Here is an 18,507-nt window from a genome sequence, read left to right on the forward strand (position 1 = left end):
TGTGAATGCCTAAAGCTCTAATCTCAGCAAGTCTGCATTCCTCATATGTGCCCAGTTTCCATGGCTGTTTTTACTCTTGTGATAAATTCTTTATCTGTGAATTATGCCTGTGCTATGGTAATCCTCACCCAAGGTTGAACACTCTCATCACAAGGATCATGCTCAGTTTTTCCATGTGAGATGACAGTTTTAGTAAGAGAAGCACTTGCCTGATCAGTCAGAAATTGCCTAGTATATTTTTTTTTCCATCAGATGGAAATTGATTTAAAACTGAGAGTCAGGCCGTTAAGAGACAGCATAAAGCTGAGAATTTAATGTTTATTTAGATACAAAAAGATCATCTTCTTTGTCACTTCACTGCCACTTCAACTAACAGAGTAGGTAATTGTTATAGGAAGCTGCCTTTGAAAGCAGAGATTTGGAATTGGGGGGGGTGGGGGGGGAGTTTTATCTTAAGGTACCAAAAAGAAATCCAATAAAGTCCTGTTTCCAGTTCTGGAGAAGAGTTAACTATTAAAATGCAGTTACCTAAACTGGTTCCAGTTCTGTGTGCTGATGTACTCTCCTCTAGGCTTTTCAGCCAAGTTTCCATCTTTTGCTGAACTGTGATTTTTTTTTTTCCATTTTTTTGGCCACATCCAAATCTACTATCATTGCAGTTACCCTACTGATAACTTTTCTGCCTCATGGTCTATTTTCTTTCTTCTTTTCATTCTATGAGGTTTGCACGTTCCTCTATGTTATACCTGAATCCTAGAACAGGGAGCTGAAGAAGATGGGACAGAGTGCCTGGACTCAAGGATTACTGTGTCCTTTTGAGTGCCTCCAGGCCAGTTGTATGCACTGGTTTGTGCTGAGAACTTTTGCAGTATTTAACAGTGAAATCCAGAGGCTGAGCCTTGCTCCAGGCTAGTGGCATCTTTTACAGGTTGCCTGAGTTGTAATAATAATGGATGCTGCTTTTTCTGAAACAATTGGATGTTTTATTTGTTGCCTATTGCAAATACACACCTGGAGCTGACTGTGTCAAAGTTCACAGGACTTTGCTGTTAAATTAAAAATGTAGGCAAAACTTTCTCTTTTTCTTGCTTTTTACTTATTTTTTTTAGTTTATGTCTTTTTTAAAAACAAGACTTTCTGGTGTGCCAAGTTGGTAATGCTGATCCACTGCTCAGGGTTTTTATGGTACAGCTGGAATTTGGTATGGAAGAGCTCTTAGTCCACTTAAGTTTTATTAGCTAGAGAGTTATTTACTTTGTTGTCTTTTTATCTCTTATAAAATATAAATCTGCTTTATCATATGTCTTGTGAAGCTGTTTGTATGCAGCCTCTAAGACAGTTGTGGATTTTTTTAACTTTTAAAATGTGTAAAATTGGGAAATTGTTAGTATAGTTTTCCAGTTGACTGAAACTGATTAAAGAGCATGCTGAAGCTGAAGGGCTGTGTGAATCAAAAGATACAGAGTTAAAAGTGATCCTTTGGAGAGCTGTTGTCTCGTAAAACCTCTGTGTAAATTAAAAGCCTAAATGTATTGTGACTACCATTTTGAATGTCCTTAAATTGATACTACTGAAAAACACAGGAACTCTGTGTGGAATTGCTCTTCAGTGCAATTGGATTGTAAGAGGTAAATAACCTTACATTGGTAGGACTAAACTTGTGATAGATTTTACGAGGCATAGACTCCAGAAACAGAACTAATTTTGGGGTGGTTCTTCATACTGTGTTTGTTTTCTGTTTTTAGTACCTGAAGTCCATAGATCTCCTGATGTTCTCCTGGAGCACTCGGTGCCTTCTTCCTGCCTGGTTCCTTCTGACTCCTTCATTTTATCAAGTGATAATGTGGCAACAGCTATTCAAACAGGCAAGAGTGTGATAAATCCAGCTGTTCCTGAAGTACAGGTAAACCCACAATTTTTGAGCTACAGTGCAGGAACTCAATGTATTAAATATCAGTGTCTCATCTTTCCTGTGCACATTTAGCTTGAAATGCTTTTTAAAGCAAAAGGTCCTTGGATTTCTGTGATGCAGGCTTTGAAGTAAAATGATTTTTAAATTGTTTATGAAGCCTATAACTGAGAGAAACCATTCTGCTTTGATATGAACTGCAAGAGAAATAACTTTGTTAGAGATATTAAAGGCATGCTAATGGTGTTGAGCATGTGTGAATGAAACATCAGAAGGGAGGTTCTCTAAAAACACCTGGCTACTGTTAAAGCTGAAAAGCTTACAAGTGTAGTTATATGTCATACTTACATGTTTTCTCAAGTGGTTTTAGGACTAGGTTTTTAGGATTTTCAAGGATGGGGCTCAGATAAACCTGTTCTAGTGGAAGGTGTTCTGTCCCTGCCAGCGTGTTGGAATGAGGTCATCTTCAAGGTCCCTCCAGCCGAAAACATTCTATGATTAGAAAATTAACATTTAATTTTTATCTAATTATAATCAAATTAATCTCAGGGTGGTTGCATTTTATTTTGTTTTATATAATTTTTTCCCCATTATTTTTAAAGTTGGGTTTGGGGTTTTTTTTTTGCTGGTCTGACACAGTCCTAGTTGTGGGATCTTAATCTCTCCCTGTGGCTGCAGTACTGCTGAGAACCAATCTTTGTTTCTTTCTGGAATGTGAAAATGTCTATAGTTTTTAACTAAACAACTAGGTGAGCAAGGAAGAAAAAAGCCTTTCTGCCTGGAGATTATCACAAGAATTCTGTCAGACTCGCAAGAACTGCTGCAGATGAGACTGGAATAGATTCAACCATCTGAACTTTTTATTGCCATTAACTGCAGTGAGCGCCATTTGAATGTGTTAATTCATTGTAAACTTCCTGTTTCAGGATGCAGGTTAGGATATACTTGAATTAGAAAATGCTCTTGCCTCACTGTGAACCAATCAGTGGTTTGGGCTAGTTGTCAACCCTCCTGTTTTCAGCACTTCCTTGGTTTCTTATTCTTTAGTTAGGCTCATCAATTGTTAAGGCTGCACCTGGTGAAAGCTGAATTCCATGATTAAGTCAGATTTTCATTTTCTGATCATTTAAAAGCATTTCTTTAGAGGTGTTTAAACAACATGCACAAAATACAGGTTTTACTTTAACTGGGACTTACTCTTTTCCTTTGAGGAGCATTTGCAGTTCACACTTCCAGAAAGACCATGGCACCAATTGGGAATTAATTATTTAATTAGTTAGTTACCATTTTTTGTTTGTTCACAAGCTAATGCTCTGGGGAAAGCCTATAAAAAGTGAGGAAGAGATGTGCTCAGATGCAAATGATATCAAAGAAATTTATAAATCCAAAAGTTATGGGGTTTTTTTTCTTTAGAGGGAGGAGTGTTTGTTTTCTTTTTTTGACTGATGCCAGCCAGGGTAATTTTCTGTGTTGAAGGCTCTTCATCTGGCTCTTCGACAAAGTTTTGATAAGTAAATTTCTTTTACTGGCAGGGTGATCAAAAAGTGATTTTCTTCAGTCACCACAGATCCTGCCTTTTTTTTTTCAATCTTGGCTAACAGTGAATAACCTTCAACCTTTCTTGTTTGAGCTAGGCCAGCAATTTTAGCTTTTGTGTTCTCTGGAAAGAGCACTTGGGTTATTCCAGAACACTAAGGCTTAGGGGTATTTTTTAAAACTATAAAGTCATTTAGTTAGGTAATCTTACAGAAAAATAAGAAATACACTTAGTTACTTCAGACTAAGTGTGTGTTCAGATTCAGTGTGGGTTTATCATCAGCATTTCTGCTGTTTTCTGTTCTTCTACAGTTTACTGAAAGAGCAGTAACTAAATGTTGTAGACATGTCTGAATTACTTTTATTCTGTTAGTCTAGCCTAAGGATGAGATATTTATTTTAGCACAAACCCTCTGTATTCCCTTTCTGTGACCACTGTTTGCAGTGTGCACTGGGTGAAAACATGGAATGACTAATCCAAGGAGAGTTTGTTTCCCTGATGCATTGAGAGAGATGATTCAGTTCCACTTTTCTCCTATGAATTAGACTCAAGCAGATATTCCAGTTGCCTCTTCAAATGTAATTGAAGACAAGACTTTAGCAGATGCTGAGACAAAGAGAACAAATGAACCCAAGAGCTGCCTTCAACAAGCTGTTGCAAACCTCGAAATCAAGCTTTGCAGTGCTGAAGAAGAAAAACTAAAAATCAAAAAGGTATGAATGATCTTTTGAATGAAAACATTTGGCATTTATATAGGAATATTAAATATATAGGAGGTGGAAGAGGTTTAAAATTAATTTGAAATTCATTTTTTTCATGGAAATTAGCCAAATTCTGAAGAAACTGGCCAAATTTAGAATCATAGTATTGTCAAGGCTGGAAAAGACTTTGAAGGCCATCGAGTTCAACCTGTGAGTGATCCCCATCTCGTCACCAGCACAGAGCACTGAGTGCCACATCCAAGCATTCCTTGGACACCTCCAGGGATGGGGACTCCACCACCTCCCTGGACAGCCCCTGCCAGTGCCTGACTCCCCTTTCCAGGAAGAAATTCTTCCTGGTCTCCAACCTGAACCTCTGCTGGCACAGCTTGAGGCTGTTTTCTCTTGTCCTTCCCTTGTTCCCTGGGAGCAGACACTGAACCCCACCTGGCTACAAGAGAGAAGATCCCCTTGAACCTCTGCTTTTTCCTGGCTGAGCCCCCACTGCTCCTTCAGCCTCTTCTCATCAGATTTTTGCTCCAAACCCTTCCCCATCCCTATTGTCCTTTTCTGGATGCTCTCCAGAGACTGGCCAGAACTGGGCACACCACTCAATTTAGCTGAAATATGGGGTTTTTTTATGTCTAGTGTCTGTTTTAGGCTGAATTTTTCTAAAGTTTCAGGAAAAATGGTACTTTTTTAGCCTAACTGATAAGAAAAGGGGAAAAAAAGAGATACAAGCTTTCTCAGCACGAGTTTTGTTTTGATTTTTTTGGGGGGTGGCAGCTCCAGTAGCTAAATTCTTCATAGTCCTTCTGACCTGAATACAGTAAGAGCACCAAGCAGGGCTGTGCCTGAGTTAGCATCTGAGTTAGCAAAAGGTCACTGAGGCATGGGAGAGTGAGTTTAACTTCTGTTATTCTTGATACTGTTTTTTGGGAGGCCTCGAGTTGTGCTGGGGAAGGAGCGAAGGGCTTGTTGGAAATGAAATTGAGGGTGAATAACTGGAGCCAAGCACAAGGAGGTCTGCAATGGGCTGGTTTTGCTAAGTGTATGAAGGAAAGGTTGGAAGGGAGGCAGGAATACAGGCTGGAAGAGGAGGTAGCTTGAGAGAGAGGCTTTGGATGGGTGTTCCCCAGTCTGTTTCCATCTCACCAGTGGAACCTCTCAAACTGTTTTGACTCTTTAGTCCAAAAGCAGGGTTGAACTAAGCAGACCTGCTCTTTTCTGTCCTCTTCATGACCCTCTCAGTCATGCTTTTGTTTGAATAGCTGTGCAGTGACCTGGCAGGTCATTTGTTTCTATACTGGCTTCCTGCATGGCTTGGAGAAATAGTTGCTCTTGAGCAGCTGAAAGGATGCCAGCAGCTTATGTATAACACCAATGGCTGCATTAAGGAAAAATCAAAATCTTTAGTTCTTTGTACAGCAAATAATTTTGAAGTTTGTTGCCAGTGTTGTTATTCTCCTTCCTCTCTACTGGTTCATGTTGGGCAGGCTTCCAGAGTGGCTGTCTGCAAGATCCCAGAATATTTTAAGATTTTATTCATTTTGGAGAAGTAGATAGGGATCATTGTATGCATGCACATATGTCATAGGATTCCTGCCTTTTTCAGTGAAAACATTTGCTGACAGTACATTTAATATGCTGCTTTTCAAGTGCAGAAACGCAGAGCAAGATATAAAAAATATGAAAATAATTGGAATAGAATAGAAGAGAATCGTTCCAGTTGGAAGGGACCTGTGACAACAGGTCCAGCTGCCTGAACCCTTTGGGGTTCGGAAGAAGTTAGAGGATGTTATTAAGGGTGCCTTGGCCACTTCATATAGGTCATTCCTTATACATGGGACATGCCTTGGGTTTTGAATGCCTCACACTTGGAAAATGTTGTCTCAATTTAAAGATTGCAGTCAGATCTTTCTTGCACAACCCTTTATCTCTGTGATAATTAAGACAGCAAATATCACAGTTATCAGAAATTAAATTAGTTTGAATGGTTGAATGAATCTGTATTTTCACAATTCTCAAATGTTTGTAATTTCATGTGTTTTATTTTGCAAATTTTATAGGAACTGGAATATTTGCTGGAAAAACATAGTGTGTTAGAAATGGATTTCTTGAAGGAAAAAAAAGAAAAAATGCTTCCACATCAAGATCATTACAAGACACTCCAGGTAATTTCTTTCTTGTAGTATCCTTGTTTTTCAGGAGGGTTTTGTATAGAGTAAGTTTTTGTCCAACAAATACTCTTTTAGGCATCTGTGGGCCTGCTCCAAATCCTTTTGAATGTAAAGAATTTCTAAGGTTTCTAGATAGGAGCCTGATCTTTTACATTAGCAGGAGTGTAAGTTTAATATCCCACTTGCGTAACTACATTTTTATAACTCAGATCAATCTTTCTTATTAGTATCTATTGCATAAAAGAGATGGAAAGAAAACCACTTTGCTCAGTAGTTGTGTTTAACAGATTGACTTAGCAGGTTCTAGAGGGCCATGGCCAATTGGTTGTGCTATCTCACCTAACTTCAATATTGAATAGTTCATGCTTCATAATAAATATCTGTGAAATGTGATTAGATGATAGACAATGGAATTAGAATTGTTTCCATTGTAAAAGTTAACATCTATTAAACACATGTGTAAAGTTTTACACCCCAGACAAAATTTTCATTGACGTTTTCAGTCATCTTCCAGTGTTACAGCAAAGCAAGCTATGTTTCAGCATGTCAGAAGTTTGTGTCTGTAACTCAGCTTCACTTAATTTTCTGGCTGCTATGAATGATCTTTATTAGCTATTGGGGTTTTTTCCCATTTGTACTTAAAGGGTTGCTGTAATGATTTGTTTTGAATTCCTGACAGCAGTACATTCTGGAATTTACAGTAATATAATTATCTAATACTGGTTTTTTTTCCTTTTTTGTGTGTAACACTTCACTCAATGAAAGAAATGTTTGCTTAACCATGATATAAAATGAAGCTTAACTTAAAACCCTCATGATTTATGGAGTACCATAGTAGTTAAAATTGTTGGTTATTCTAAACAATAGAGTGGGTGGATTTCATTTTGTTAATACTTACTTCTGCTTGAAGAGCACTATGAATTTGAATAGTGAAAATGCTACTGAAGTTTGCAGCTATCAGTCTGTATCGTAACTCATTGAGTTAAGTACTGCAATTTTCAAAAATGGCAATAAAAGGGTCATGACCTTTAACTTTGTAGAAATGCTCATGTGCTTCCTCTTGTTGTCTTCTGGGTACAGCCAGAATCAAATCAGAGAAGGAAAGCGAGTCATGTTTCTAAGAGCTGCCTGTTAAAGTTGTTTTCATGAGACTTGGATTGTGGATGCCTTCTGTTACTACAGCTTTCAGTTTCTTCTGTCTTTCGGGTCCCCACCTGCGGCCACACACTGAGCAGAGCTGGCAGCTCCCGAGGACAGATGTCTGTCCCACTGGCTCTGCCTCTTCCAGGAGAAGCAGCTGGTTATTAGAGCTGTTGACCTGAAAAGCTTTAAAGAGACTGCAGTGGTGCCTCTGGCACAGCTTTGGGAACTCTCAGGATGAGGTTTCCAATGGAATCAATGCCAGCATCCAAAGCTGTAGGTGTGCGCTGACTTAATTCCTTTTAAATGAAATTGCTGTGTTAATGTTGGAGTAAAAAGGATAAAACCAGTGCCTCAGGAGACTTTTCTAACTGCCTTTTACATGAACATGCACTGTTTCATGCACCTTTATATTTACTAATTAACTGGCTTCTGGCACTTGTGACAGCGAGCTCTCAAAAGCTGCTCTAGATATAACAAAGCCAGTCAGTGAATCAGATTTTTAACAAGGTGATATTTAGATAAGACCCTTTTCTTTTTTGAAGAAGGTACTGTGCTTAGTTCTGAGAGAAGATTTCATTGATCTTTGTCAGCTAAGTCAATATTCTGTTTTTTAATACATCTTTTCCTGTTGGTTGCAGCCTCAGTCAAGGGTGACAGTTATGTTATCACAATTTTGTTCTCACAAAATTGCATTCATTAAATATGCTTTAGGTTTTTTGATGTAGAAAATATAAGTTTGAAAGGCAAGGTAGGAACATAAAAATATTTCTCTAAGCTGGGTTGGCATTCTAATGAAGCAAGTTTTGTTCTGGACTAGTCACAAACTTTCTTTACCATGGGTGTGAAAAAAGCCTTAAACTGAATTTGGTAGTTCTGAAAATTGAAGAATTGAAGGGTAGTGATAATCACTGTCCCTTAGTATGGGAGGGAGAATTCCAAGTCTTTGATACAGTGTTAACATTTAACCAATGGATGAGAATAGTGTGTTGCCACATTTATCACTGTGTAAAACCGAAAGGTAAAAAGTTCTATGTTTCATCTAAATAAAATCAGCTTTTAAAAAAATCAAGATTGAACAGACCATGTAGTATTTTCACATTCTTAACCATTATTCCCATATGTAACTGCAGCAACCAGAGACAATAAAGGGGCAGCAGTGGGTTCATAAACAGAATAAACAAATCGCTATTAACTAGTATTATAGAATTGTTTTGATATTTAATGCAGTGGTCTCTTTGAGATCTTGAATTCATATAAGCTTATAAAATTAGAGTTATGATTCCCACATTCCTGCTTGAGTGTTTGTACTGTTTAAGAGGCAGAATAACGCAGTATATTTCTAACTTCTTTACTTGCAAATCGAAACTGAGTTAAAATTGCTGTGGGAAGTGTAAATTTAGGGGGTTTGACTTGTGTGCAGTGTTGCAACCATACAGTTGCAATCTTAGCCTTATCATTCCTTGCCCAGTTTAGACAGGAGAGAAACAGGTGCAAATGTATGTCTGATTTTTATGTGTTCTTGTTTGGTATGTCAGTTTTATATTTTTCCCTTTTTTTGATCAAAGTATATATTTTTATCTCAACTTTTAACACTTCAGCTCTTCCTTAGACTGTTACATATTTTAAGTCATTTGGGGCTAGTAAGTCATACAAGGTTTTGAAGATATTGCAGATTTAGTGGTCACTTAATCCTAGAAATCTAAAATTTTGTTGTAACCACATTACAATATGTTGTAGAAATAAGCAAATGCTGCTTTTAAATTTTAAAACTACCAAACTCCAATTTTACAAATTGCAAATACAATGAAAGCCATCAATAGCAAAATTGACATTCCTTTTCAGTAGGTGATGTTCTCCTGTTTGCAAATCAGTGAGGGAACACTTAATTTGAGAAGGAAAATAGGGCCTGGTTTCATCTGCTCTGAGCAGGAACTTAATTCTTTGGAGAGATTGTTTAGCTGATAAGGCCCCTGATGTTTGGTCTATCTACAGACAACTGGTTTTGATGATTCACTAAGAACTGGATCATACTTTTCCCTGCTATTTGTTTGATTTAGCACACAGTCACATTTGAAGAAGTGCTGCATTGCCACTGGAAAATTCTATTTGCGGTTCTACACATTTTTTCCCATCATCATCCCTTTCTGGAAGTTAAGCAGGCTGTTTTTCTAAACAGCAATATAGTTGCTGTGGTGTGACCCTTCTTTTTGAAATAAATTTTATCTTTTGACAACAGACTTCTGGTCTTCCAACTTAAGAAATCTGTAGTTGTTATGAAAACACCAACAATATTTTTTATTTTGGAAACCATTGTTTCTGTTCCATCTTTCTTTAGGGAATATCCTATTTTTTTATTTAAAAAGGGACTTAAATATGCTTATTTTATGTAGCAGTATAGCTTATTGCAAAGAATCATGATTAGAAATGAATTGGTTGGTTGTGTGACTTCACTTTACATAACATTTTTGTGTGTAAGAAAGTGAGTCAGATAGGCAGGCTCCTTGTTTGAGTGGTGTTTCAGAAAGGCAGGAGAGGAAGATTATCCTGAGGAAAACTGACAGAACAGAGTGATCCAAAGGAAGTTCCCTAGGACATGCAGTAACACCTAGCTGGGATTAAAGGTAACAATAACCCAAGTTCAGTCATTGCTGGTGTTAGATGTTGTTTCATTTATGTATTTCCGTAGCTTTGGATGTTTTGGGGAAATCTTTATTTGAATACCTGTACAAATGTCACATTTAAATTATACAGCTTAAAATTGTGAGGAAAAGTCTTTAAATGCAGTTATGTAAAGATAGGAAATGGTAAACCTGAGATTTTGGGCCAGTTTGATCCCTCTTAACTCTGAGGGATGACTTTATTTTTACTTTGATTAATATTGCCTGTTGTTTTGGAGGTTTTTATATATTAGACCCATATATTCCACAAATTCATATAAACCAGGATGGATATTTGGTTGTGTCTGTCTCCTTGTTTTTGAAGTTAGTGCTTCCACTCCCGTTTATGTCAGAGTTTAGGGATGTTCATCCATGCAGGCCTCCTGCTGCCTGTGCTTGACTTCCTGCATGTCCCTCTGGACCATTCTTGAGTTTGGAGGAGATCATCCCTGAGCGGGAACCATCCCTTTTGGAGCCTTCTCTCTAGGGCTGTGTCCCATGGCCCAGGCAGATCCCAAAGAGGCCAAAGTCCAATGTTGTGGTCCTTGATTTTGCCCTTCTCCTGGACTCACCATCTCATGGCCGCTGCAGTCAGGGCAGATCTTCACATCCTCGGAGAGTCTTTCCATGTTTTCAGGGCTCAGGTCCAACAGAGTGCCTCGTGCACTGTTCCTCACTCCCTGTGTGCCTGGGTTTGTCATCCATGTGCCCCAGGAATCCCCTGGATCACTGTGTTGTCCCACCGGCAGGTTCTGGGGTTGGAAACCTTCCTCGTGAGGAGTCACATGAGGCTCCCTCCTGCTCTCTCACCTGCCTCATCCCTCTGGAGACTGTCTGGCACAGCAATTCCCACTTTGCTGCCCTGCCTGCTAATCCTGACCCCCAAACCCTTCACTGATCCCCTACCCCAAAGCAGAGCTCCTCACATTCCAACTCCTCCCTCACACACGAGGCGACACCCTGTCATCACCTCCCTGGTCTTTCCTTCCAGGAGAGTGCATTTATGATCCTGGAAAAGGTGTTCTGCAGGAGGTTGGAAACAGGTCTTGGAGGTAGGTGGTTTTTATGGCTGGAGTACTAGAAAATGTATGTTTTCTTACAAAACTAATATATGACTTACATCCTGTTAAACACCATCTTCTAAGAAAATATTTAGGTTGGTTTTAGGTGCAGACATAGAGGAGACAGAATGTTAATAACAAAAAAAAAAAAATAGGTGTGAAAAAAAGTTTATGTACTGTACCTGCAAACAAATTTATAAATGAGATTCCAGGAAATTTCACGGGTCACAGCAGGGTTTAAAATTATGGAATATGGAAAAGGGGGGAATTTCAGAAAAGACACTTTAACAGATAGCAGTGCATCTTTTTGCTGAACTGCTAAAGGTATTTATGGATATGGCAACAATCCCTTGCCCACCTCTTTTTCAAGTGAGTGCCAGATACCTCACGTTTATTTATTCACCTTTAATTTTTTTTAATGTTACTCTCTATACTCTTCTTTCAGAGTCTCGTTTTATAAAAGTCTTTATTTATTAATAATTTCAGAGCTGTTTACATTTTGGCTTGTTTCCCCCCTACCCTCGCCACCCCCCCTCAGTTTTGATGTCTTCTTTCCTCTAAATTATTTTTCCATCCATGAGGAAAAATAACTTTTTATTTCTATTATGGAAAGATTCTGCACTTTTGCCTTATGTATTCCTTTTGAACTTCAATTCTTTTATTAATTTTGTTGTCTTGTTTCAGAACTATTAATTAGAAGAGTGGATGTAAGACTAAGCCTTCTAATTTTGTTTTAAAATATACCTCCTATGTTGTTGTGCTGTTGTTTAACAGCTTTGAGATGCCTGACTTGTCTTATAATCTGATACTCAGTTACAGTCACAGGGCATGCCAAACATTTATTTTTTTACACTTATGTGCCTCCTTTGCCTCCCTGATTTTAAAATTATTCAAGAAAATCATGCTTAAATAACCTTCATTTTCTTAGTGTGCAAGTAGGTGCTAGCGCAACAGGGTTTTTTAAACCAAGTTTTGTGTCCTGTCTGCTTTGTACGTGTCCTGATGTGTTTTATGCCAGAGCATCCTGGATATATTTGAGTGCATTTGGTGATTTATGTTCAGTGTGTTACAAGCTGGTCACAGCTACTGCACATCTTCATTTGCACATTCACAGCCAGTGCATTGAGAGGGAATAATCTTTTACTTTTTCTCCTGCGTAATGTGGATGTTCTATTTAAGAAGGTTATGATTTAGCACTGATTGGTTAGAGTTCTTTACCACCAGTCTTGTCTCATCAAGGTTTTCACATGCAGGTTTTTCTAGCTTTTATAGGAGTTGTGTCTTGTTGGATTTTTTAGGGGACAATGAAAATATGCAAAATTTATCTAAAAAGAAACCTGTAGAAAGGAGCTTAGGTAACTGCACTGCTAAGACAATGCTTCAGGCCAGTTATCTGTTACATAAATAAAATTCAATAGAGATTGAAAAAGTAAGCTTAAAGGTGTAGCAGGTTAATGAGCAATAAAATCTTCTGCAATTTGCAGGCATTCATAGTTTATTAATGAACATAGTTTATTAGTGAACCAGACAAGATGATTTAACAGTTTAAATGTTGCAATGCTTGTAGGACAGTTATCTGTTACTTGGTATGCACCTCCTTAAAAAAATACAGGGAATGGTGCCAAAGCATCTCCGTGTCCCTGGTCCTCTCCAGTCGTGTTTGTGTTCAGCGTAAGGCATCTGAGACAGGATAATTATTGTGAGTACCTGAGCATTACTCACCTCCAAAATAGTAAATCTTAGCCAAAATTAATCAATACTTTAAAAAAAATTTTGTACTTCCTGTTTACACACTTGGAGGCATAAGATGCACAGCAAATATCAGCATGATATTTTGGGGAGAAATTTGAAGGATTGTCCCTTCATTGCTCTTTACCTGTTAAGTCATCTTATTTGGTTTATAATTCCTTAATAAACTATGAATGACTGCAGAATGCATCTTAATACATTACTGAAATTTTTATTGCTTAATTAACCTGCTACACCTTTAAATTTACTTTTTCAATCTGTATTAAATTTTATTTATATATACTATGCACTTGGTGTTGAAACACAGTTTACTTGTGTTTCTAAACCCAGCTGAAATGTATAATTTGCCAAGTATTAAGCAAATATATTTGTATAAATGTATTCTAATCTAACTAATTCACACCCTGGAAGTTACTGCATAGCCAAGAAACTCTTGTGATTTACACATCAAAGTTGAATTTATTCATCCCTTCTGAGTTACCTTGGAAACTTCCTTATTAATTATGCCTTTACTTTTTTTTATTTGAGGGAACTGCCAAAATGTTAATATGTAGGCAAAGTGTCAACAAATAACTAATATTTTAAACTACTGCAAAGATGTGTAACAGGTCACTTCTATATTACTCCTGATATTGAGAAAGCAGTTCCAGAGATAAAATATTGGTTACTTTACTGTTGCTGCTCTTAAATAAATAAATAACATTTTGCTGCTGAGATTTGTATAAGGTATTTTCCTCATTAAAGGCTTAAAAGGTCCAGAAGAGCATGTGACATTTAAAATAATCATGTGCTTAAACTACTGAGAACTTTTTTACTATTCTTGGCAAAAGTTTTATCACTGAAAGAAAGCTGATACTAACGAAAACTAGAACATCTGGTCTTAAACCTGGAGGATATTGTGATAAAACAGATTTTCCCAGTTCTATGCAATTCCTTAAAAACAAACCTATTACTTGAATGTATTGAAAAACACATGGAGTGATTTGGGTTTGGATATGCATTACAAATTCTCAGGCAAACAGTTGGTTAGGATGATCAACATAAATTTCCAGAAGTGAGTACCATAATGACAAAAGGAAATAGGTCTGAATAATGGTTAAAAAATAATCTAAGACATTGCAATAAAGGACTGAGAGAAATTCTGAATTTCTTCAGTTATTATAATGTTTTTTATAGTTTAAGAATAATTTCAGCCAGTAAGTCTGTGCTTAATGTACTTCCTGTTTATGTAGGGAGCACACAGTTTTTGTGCTACGTTTTCAAAGGGCTGAGTTTGTGTGACTTTTGAGATAAGTAAGAATTGAGTGTGTCACTGAAAAGCAAATTTCCACTGACCTGCTCAGCAGAGAATTTGCAATAAGTCTTGATAACATCAGGGAAGAAGGAAAACACAATTTGAACTCATAAGCAGCAAAGAATGGAGAATGTTCTGAAACTCCCATTAAATTCAAACTTTAACTAGAAAGGTACTTTTAATGCTTGAAGAGCCTTCTTGTTAGTGATAAGCAGAAGAGGACATCCATTTCCTTTTTTTTGAGCTAAAACCTTCTTCCAGACAGTGCGTGATGCCTGCTTTTTGTGAAAATACTTTGTGAAGTACTTCTGCGAAATACTTTGTTTAAAAGAGTAAATAAAACAAAGAAACAAAACAAACCTGAGAAAGGTCAGCAGAGGGAACAATTCCGGGGTTTCTTATGGAGTGTGATTACATCTCTGCCCCTTGGGAGTTCCACTACCTGCACAGAATCCCCAGTGGGAAAACAGCTGCGTTCAGCTGGGCTGGGGAGGAGTTCCCCAGGTCCCTGGGACTTGGACTCACTGCTTGTAAAGACACATTTCAACTCTGTCACTTTAACACATTCTGTGGTGTTGTTTTAGGAGAGATTCATCTAAGATATCCTATGCTGTTATTTTTTTTAAATGTGGTGACAGTTGTCAGCTGAGGAAAATTATTCAGGGCTTTATGGAATTCAGCCAGAAATGCAGTGGACATCTCCCATGCAGGAAGAAAGGGGATATTTTAGCTAACAAAGACTACAGGAGTAGTCTAAAGACATCTCATTTTTCACATATTTTCATTACAGAGTTCTCTCATCAATGGGGGTCTAGATGCACTTGCCCTCTTGCTTACATCAAATTTGCCTTTCACATTCTTTTGAGAAATGATTATTTGTTAAATAAAAATAGCAGCTCTTTGAGGTGTATTACAACTCCTGTGACAATATTTTATCAACTTTCAACACAGTCCTGTTCTGCCACCACCAATTAAATGATCTTATCCTGTACCAATCACTGACATAGCTGATGAATCTTCCACTGCACAACAGAAACCCAGTAATATTTTTAAGGAAGAATAAAATTTTTATTCATTTTTATGATATTTTGCGTTTTTAACTGGTGCTGCACTACTTGACATTTTTAAATGTGGCCTCCAGTCCTTTAAATCCCTTTACATATGCTTAATAAATCTGCATACATCCAGTTGAGAAGGCTATATTCCAGCAGGATTTGCTTTCCCTTTTTGAAAACACTTTTAGCCAAGAGCCTTACTGTAAGCAATGTTTGTGCCCCTCTGAAGAGGGGAGCTGCTCAGAACAAGAACGTGTCTTAATCGTGATTTTTCTCATCTGGGTAAGCCAATTTGTGGGAGGTCTGACGTAGTGTAAAATACCAAGAAGTTTCAAACCAAGCTAAAACACAGCTCAAGATTGCTGTCAAATTCAGTCCTAATGCTACAGCCTTTTGAAAATATATATTTACATTTTAATTTCTCACATACAACAAAGGAAGAGTGAGCTTGTTTTTGCCTCCTTGCCAGCTGGCTTGGAGGAGTGAACTGAGGGACTTCGAAAGGGGCAGCATTTGTATGGTCTGGGTTTGTAGAGTTAGAGGAAATAATATCTGTGTCCAAATTAGAATCCCTCTGCTTCTCCCTCTCACTCACTCAGCAACAAAAGGGTTCTTACTGGGGAGGGAAAGTTTTGGCTGCTCTGGGATATTTGGTGGGGTTTTTTGGTTTTGGGGTTTTTTTTAGGGGGGAAAGGGAGAGGTTGCCTTTTTAGCTGCATCATATTGAACAGATTAAAGAGGGAGCTGTGGAATTACTGTTGTTCAAAATAAAAAAATTAAATATGAGGATCGTGGTTTTAACATAGTTGGAGGGAAAAGCAGAGTGAGCAGTGGAAGAAAGTGAGGGTTGTTCTAGAAACAATGAGAAGGCATCAAGGAAAATATATGGAGAGTGAATGAATGTCAGATACAGTAATGGGAAGGTCAGCCCCTGCCTCATATTTGTGCATTTATCAAAGAATATTTCTTTCAGTTTTAAGTGTTAATACCATCAAGATGAAGAAGTAAATGGAGTGTATAAAAGTGTCAAGAATCTTGAGTTGTATTACTCTTAGACTCTATTTTGAAAAACACAGATATATGTGTATTTTTGTTATTTTCACTGTAACTTTAGAATTCTGAATAATTTTCTGTATGAATGCATTTGCTTTTTGTGGTCAATAGTAATACATTTTAAAAATGGATTAGCTGACATAGCTTAATGATCTGTAATTTTTAAAATTTAATAGATCTGTGTTTTTCAAATCACAGTTTAATAAAAAAAAAAAACAACAAAAAAAACCACACACAAAAAAATTAAAACCCAACATAGCTTTTAGTTACTTCTAAGTAACTTGAAGTGGCATCAATCATTGCTGACTCTTTCCAAATATTACATCTGATGTTTTCTGGCTTAACTTAGAAAAAAAAGAAAAGATTTTGACTTTGGTTTTTGTGATTTTAGTGAGACTGCTTTGCTTTGAGGAAGAGATTAGGTTAAATTTATCTTTTTTTAAAAAAAAAAAGCTTGATTAGATTTTCTGCCTATCCCACATTCTCAATCATAACTTTTCTTCCGTAGAGTAACTAGTTTTGCTGTTAGTTCAGTACCATCAGTGTTTCTCAGTAATTAAAATACAGAAATTAATAAATGTATGTTAGAGTTTTCACCTGGGATTGCTCTTTAGATGCCCAGGTTTATATCTAGGCTCCAAAGTATAAGGGGCTTTTGTGGGGGAGGTCGGGGGTGTTTTTTTGTTTGTTTGTTTGGTTGTTTGGTTGGTTGGTTTATTACAAATACTGTAGAATTGGAACTGCATTGATGTCAGGCAAATTGATGTTGTGAGGTGTCGTCATCATCTTTGCTAATCAAGCCCAAGTTCATTAACACATTCTTGAGGATGAAATACTGTCATCTTAATTTGTCCATCTTATGTGTTGCTTGTAAAAGAGCAAAGCAAGACTTTCTTTCTCCTCCCACTTGTGGGTTTAACATCTATTTGTAAGCAGGGGTTTAGTCACCTCAGAGGTGGGAGGTGGTGAAAGAAATAATCCAAAGCAGGCTCTCATGTATCAACCAGCACAACAATTGGCTGGATTCTGGGCACCCATGCCAAATGTGCACATACAAATGCACGGTGTCTGGGAAGCAAGCAGAGCCAGAGCTTCACCAGCTCAGCAAAAAGGAATGGGAGGGAAGAGGTGTCGTTTGTGAAAAGGAGCAGCTTCAGACCACAGAGCTCAGGAGTGATGAGAGTTGGCTGTCACCAGGAGAGAGTTCTGCATAACTCAGAGGCTGGGGGAAGCCACTGATTATTGGAAAGAGACAAGAGGATGACGGATGGATGGATCCAGGCACGCCAGCCTCTTGGTCTTTGGGAGTATCATGGTGTATTTGGTCTTGGCAGCCGTTTCTGGGTACATGAACAAGGTGATTTGAAACGGCCAACGTGGATTTACCAAAAGATAAATTATGCCTGGCCAACCTGATTGCCTTCTGTGATGAAACTCTGAGATTTTGGATGAGAGGGTTGCAGTGTACACTGACTCAGTCTGCAGAAGAGAAGGCTTAGAGGAAATCTAACAGCAGATGGCCAATACCTACAAAGTTGTCAGAAAAATGGAGCCAGGGAGGTTCTGCAGAGGTGTGTAGCAGGAAACAGTGATCAACTGAAACATGGGAAGTTGTAACTCGTTATAAGAAAAAAAGTATTTTATGATTTAAGATCAGCACTGCGATGTCTTAGCCAGCAAGTTGTGAAATCCCCATCTTCAGAGTTTTTCAAGATCTCACTGGACAAGGATCTGAACAATCTGGTTTGAATTCAGTGTTGATCTTGCTTTCAGCAGGAGGTTAAGCTGCATGACCTCCAGAGGTTCCTTCCAACCTGAATGATTGTGTGATTTTGTGATTTAATACTTTGGTCATAAACTGAGAAAAATAAATAGTCTACTCCCAGTCACTAAAGTTGTAACTCCAGTCCAGGGGATATTCCCCAGGCTGAATGATTTGGAATATTTTACTCCAATCTGGCCTACCTCATTGCCACTTAAGGGCAGGGTCAGGAATGCCTGAACCAAAAATCTGATTAATGCAGTATTTGAAATTGTAAACTAGTCAAAATATCAGTTACTGTAAACTTAAATAATTGTTGTATGGAATATAACATTTTTGGTGGTTTTCACTGTATCTGCCATGTTAGAATAGGAGTTTGTACTATAAAACCTATCCATGTTCAGTG

General features: G+C 37.7%; 1 protein-coding gene across 6 annotated transcripts in view; it reads left to right on the forward strand.

The window, feature by feature from the left end:
• Nucleotides 1–18,507, forward strand: part of CCDC91 (coiled-coil domain containing 91) — a 116,393-nt gene that overhangs the window by 25,822 nt on the left and 72,064 nt on the right. For all 6 annotated transcript variants that reach the window (XM_063395368.1, XM_063395373.1, XM_063395371.1 and 3 more), the window contains 3 exons: nt 1,746–1,903; nt 3,992–4,159; nt 6,217–6,321. In XM_063395368.1, coding sequence (XP_063251438.1) covers nt 1,746–1,903; nt 3,992–4,159; nt 6,217–6,321 — 431 coding nt within the window. The remainder of the gene's footprint in view (nt 1–1,745; nt 1,904–3,991; nt 4,160–6,216; nt 6,322–18,507) is intronic.

Source organism: Prinia subflava, chromosome 4 (genome assembly GCF_021018805.1).
Source record: "Prinia subflava isolate CZ2003 ecotype Zambia chromosome 4, Cam_Psub_1.2, whole genome shotgun sequence".
Classification (NCBI taxonomy): domain Eukaryota; kingdom Metazoa; phylum Chordata; class Aves; order Passeriformes; family Cisticolidae; genus Prinia; species Prinia subflava.